This window comes from Micropterus dolomieu, unplaced genomic scaffold (assembly GCF_021292245.1).
Source record: "Micropterus dolomieu isolate WLL.071019.BEF.003 ecotype Adirondacks unplaced genomic scaffold, ASM2129224v1 contig_12139, whole genome shotgun sequence".
Lineage (NCBI taxonomy): Eukaryota > Metazoa > Chordata > Actinopteri > Centrarchiformes > Centrarchidae > Micropterus > Micropterus dolomieu.
In genome coordinates, this window is record NW_025741125.1 from 1 (window position 1) to 5,173 (window position 5,173).

At 48.1% G+C, this 5,173-nt stretch overlaps 1 protein-coding gene across 1 annotated transcript; it reads left to right on the plus strand.

Annotated features, from left to right (window-relative positions):
* Nucleotides 1–698: 698 nt before the first annotated feature.
* On the plus strand, nucleotides 699–4,295 carry LOC123965982 (immunoglobulin superfamily DCC subclass member 3-like; the record flags this gene model as incomplete). The annotated part of the gene is made up of 4 exons (XM_046042249.1): nucleotides 699–857; nucleotides 3,033–3,198; nucleotides 3,794–4,044; nucleotides 4,131–4,295. Coding segments are annotated over 4 exons (741 nt in total), but the record flags the coding sequence as incomplete, so codon positions are not given.
* Between the last annotated feature and the right edge of the window lie 878 nt (nucleotides 4,296–5,173).

The window sequence follows — 5,173 nt, forward strand, 5'->3', positions numbered from 1 at the left end:
CGCCAGTACACGACCAGTACACGCCAGTACACGCCAGTACACGCCATTACACGACCAGTACACGCCAGTACACGCCAGTACACGACCAGTACACGACCAGTACACGCCAGTACACGCCAGTACACGCCAGTACACACCATTACACGCCAGTACACATAAGTACACACCAGTACACGCCAGTACACACCAGTACACGCCGGTACACGTCGGTACACGCCGGTACACGCCATTACACGCCATTACACGTAAGTACACGCCGGTACACGCCGGTACACGCCAGTACACGCCAGTACACGCCAGTACACGCCATTACACGCCGGTACACGCCGGTACACGCCGGTACACGCCATTACACGCCGGTACACGCCGGTACACGCCGGTACACGCCAGTACACGCCATTACACGCCGGTACACGCCGGTACACGCCGGTACACGCCGGTACACGCCGGTACACGCCGGTACACGCCAGTACACGCCATTACACGCCAGTACACGACCAGTACACGCCAGTACACGCCATTATACGCCGGTACACGCCGGTACACGCCGGTACACGCCGGTACACGCCGGTACAAAAGCCAAACATGTTTGTCGGAGCATCAGGAGCTCAGCGTGTAACTTTCAGCTTTGGCCCCAGTTACTGATCGTGGTCGTTCAGTGCAGTAACCATGGTAACACGATGCCCTGTGTGTGTCAGACGGCCGGTCGATCGGCGTGGAGGGCGTCCAGGTGTTGGGGACGGGGAACCTGATGATCTCTGACGCCACGCTGCAGCATTCAGGAGTTTACGTCTGTTCAGCAAACCGACCCGGGAGCAGGTCCAGGAGAACCGCCCTGGGACGCCTCGTAGTACAAGGTATGTACAGTATTCATGTTTTTATACTCTGAAAACATCAGAAGCTCCGCCTCCTCCTCTCAGATGACAGTATAATCGACCGCTCTGCTGCCAGCAGACGTCCTCGTCTCTGATTGGTCGTCTCTGACGTGAACGCCCACATGGCTGGATTATGGGCGTCGTGTGACCGCTGACGCCGATTGATCGTTAGTGGTTGGCGAGCCGATGCCCTGGGTGCTGGACCGCAGGCTCCCGGTTCACGGAAACCCTGAGGTTTCCTGCAGACAGACGAGCTGAAGGCGGGGGAGGCGGGGGTCAGAGGTCACGCAGACTGTGTGTGCGAGTGTTTCCCACACTGAGCGCTTCATTAGAATAAAGATTAGCATGTGAAGAGTCCCACTTCACAATGAGGACTTCATTCACGCTGAAAGTCGGTCTGTCGCACAGAGAACACCAATATTCACACGACACAAAGACTAAAACATTTAAACAATAATCAGAATAATATAGAATCTGTTGATATTATTATTTATTAAATTAAAGGATCCGCAACCATCAGCGCAGAAACAGAGCAGAACCATATTAAAACAGGAATCTGCATCACACTGTGAAAGCTTTGACATGAACCAGGACCAGGACCAGGACCTGATCCTGGTCCAGATCTGTGGCTGAATAAACATCTCTAATTAATCCATAAGAATGGTTTTAAATTATTAATAAGTTCAGTCTGATATTCTGCAGTTTGACCTGAGAGTCTTCACAGAATGAAATAAACTTGAACTTGTCTCTGTGTGTTAAAGGTCGTCGTCTCCGCAAATCAGCTTTCCCTCTCTGTTAATGACCCCCCCCCTTTATTGATGAATGGCTTCTATTCACCCCCCTCCCCCTCTGACCTCTGACCTCTGACCCCTGTAGAAAGGGGCGGTCCTTCAGGAGGTTATTTGAGGGGACAGATGACACTTATGTATATGTGGTGTCCCTGTTACCGTGGAGACGGAGCAGCCAAAGGCGAGACAGCACCTGTCTGTCTGACGTGGGGAGGGGCGGGGTCAGAGGTCAAAGTGGCATTCAAACAAGTTCAAGTTGAGCTGTTTAATTTAAGCGTGTGAACATGAAGGAGAGTGTTTCCACAAACATTCACCCTGAAGAACGCCGAGAACATCAGAACTAACGTTCCTAATAAGAACTAATTAATATAAGAGCTCATAAACTTTATTAGTTTTATTAATATATATAAGAAATAATAAACTTTATTAGTTTTATTAATATATATAAGAAATAATAAACTTTATTAGTTTTATTAATATATATAAGAAATAATAAATTTTATTAGTTTTATTAATATATAGAAGAAATAATAAACTTTATTAGTTTTATTAATATATAGAAGAAATAATAAACTTTATTAGTTTTATTAATATATATAAGAAATAATAAACTTTATTAGTTTTATTAATATATATAAGAAATAATAAATTTTATTAGTTGTGTTTTTTGGGGTTTCAGAGCGAGCATTATTAATACCTCATAATACTTAATAATAATGAAACTGTGTGATCAGCTGGGATCTTTGGGTGATCAGAGATTTAATAATTTCATTCAGTCACTGGTGGTTTCTGTGTGTCACAGCTCTGCTGCCCCCTGCTGGACCCCATCAGGATTACTACTGCTAATGCTAATGCTAATGATGCTGACAGTACTACTGATAGTACTGTTTATACTTCTGGTACTACTGATTATAAAGCTGAAAAACTCGTAGTAATTTGTAGTAATATTTAAAAGAATACTACAACAGCAACTCCAGTGTCAGGAGGGCGTGGATATCCACAGATATCTGGATCCATTCTGAGTCCTTAAAGCTAGAGCGCCTCGTCCCGCCGCCTGCTGGACCCTCAGATGTTTTATTTAGAATTATGATTTAATTTGCACCTCAATAACTGGAACTGTGTATTTATACTACTGTTCATGTTGGGAAAACTTGGTTTGAGTAAAAAATACTAATAATGATTAATAATAAGAACATTTAAATAATTATTTAATCATTTATGCACGACAGGTTCAGACTTCACTACAGAAAGAAAATGTTACTCCTTCAGGAGGAGATGATATAATGATGTCCTCCTCCCCCTCTTTCTCCCCCCCACCTTCCTCCTCCTCCTCCTCCTCCTCCTCCTCCTCCCCCTCCTCTCTGTACAGCTCCTCCAGAGTTTGTGCAGTGGCCTCAGTCAGTCTCCAGACCAGCAGGTGGCAGCGCCGTCTTCAGCTGCACGGCGTCCGGCGCCCCTGAACCTCACCTCATCTGGCTGAAGAACGGGAAGCTGCTGACGCCCAGCGGCAACGTCAAGCTCACCAATGGGAACACGTAAGAACACCGTCACACAAGGTTTCATTCTGACAGAAACAGCAGATTAAGAGGTTAAAGTTCAGTTTGTTCACACAAAGATCGGTTCCTCTCAAAGGTTCTTGAAGAACTACAGTTACAACAGGAACTTCACCACTTGTTCTAATGTTCTTCTCTAAAAAATGATCTGAAACACGTCATTGATGGATCAACATGATCACTGCGAGGTCCTGACTCACTGGCCTCTTCTTCTGTGGTCTCTTCATCCAACACAGTTTTATAACTGTTCGGTGTAACTTTACTTTGATCATCAGAGTATCTCAGCTGAAAGCAGCTACATGTGCTCTCAGTATTACTATATCAACTTATATGAATATATCACTGTTGTTATGTGTAATAATAAGAGTCTTTATTTGTAGAGCACTTTTGTGTAATCAGCTGTTAGAGGCTGTTAGTGACATTACCTGCAGGAAAAGGCCCACTTTAATCTGTAAAACACATTTAACACAAATGAAATCATCACAAACTAACTGCCAGATATTGGACCTGGAGCCTCCGGGGCCCCTGGAGCCTGTCCTGCACAGACTGAGTAGCTCCTCTCTGTCTCCACCTGCAGGACTCTCGCCATCACCCGTATCACCCCCGAGGACGAGGCCATCTATCAGTGCATAGCAGAGAACAGCGCCGGCACCAACCAGGCCAGCGCCCGCCTCGCCATCAGCCAGGGGGCCGATCTACCCGAGGCCCCCGCTGGCCTCAAGGCCATGGCCCTCAGCTCCACCATTATGCAGCTGACCTGGGAACAGCCAACAGAGGCCGTCAGCCAGCAGATTATAGGATATGTCCTGCACATCAGACGACTGGGGGGTAAGGAACTGAAATGAGCCGACAACGTGAGATTAGCAGTAATCTGTCTTTCTTTCTAAGTAATCTTTGATCTCTGACCTCCTCAGAGCCGGACAGCGCAGAGCTGCAGGAGGCAGTCAGTAAGACCACCTTCAGACACGAGGTTAACAACCTGGAAGCTGCCACCACTTACTCCATCTACCTGAAGGCTTATTCTGCTCTGGGGGGAAGCCAGCAGTCCAACACCATCACCGCCACCACACATGGAGGCGGTAAGTCCACCTTAAACATCTTCACATTTTGAGTCCAAATTGGGCCCAAAGTGTCAATATTTTGTGGGGCCCCCATTATTTCCCAGCGCTGCCTTAACGCTCTTGGGCCTGGAGTTCAGCAGAGCTTCACAGGTTGCCTCTGGAGTCCTCTTCCACTCCTCCATGACAACATCACGGAGCTGGTAGATGTTAGAGACCTTGCGCTCCTCCACCTTCCGTTTGAGGAACCCCACAGATGCTCAGTAGGGTTCAGGTCTGGAGACCCTCAGCTTCTTTAGCGAGGCAGAGGTCGTCTTGGAGGTGTGTATGGGGGCGTTATCATGTTGGAATACTGCCCTGCGGCCCGGTCTCTGAAGGGAGGGGATCCTGCTCTGCTTCAGTGTGTCACAGTACATGTTGGCATTCATGGTTCCCTCAGTGAGCTGGAGCTCCCCAGTGCCGGCAGCACCCATAGAGCCCCAGACCAGGACACTTTGTCCTCCTCACCTGGTTGCCGCCACACACGCTTGACACCATCTGAACCAGATAAGTTTATCTTGGTCTCATCAGACCACAGGACCTGGTTCCAGTAATCCATGTCCTCAGTCTGCTGGTCTTCAGCAAACTGTTTGCAGCTTTCTTGTGCGTCATCTTTAGAAGAGGCTTCCTTCTGGGTCGACAGCCATGCAGACCAGTTTGATGCAGTGTGCGGCGTATGGGCTGAGCCCTGACAGGCTGACCCCCCCACCCCTTCAACCTCTGCAGCAGTGCTGGCAGCACTCAGACGTCTGTTTCCCAAAGACAACCTCTGGATGTGACGCTGAGCACGTGCACTCAGCTGCTTTGGTCGACCATGGCGAGGCCTGTTCTGAGTGGAACCTGTCCTGGTGAACCGCTGT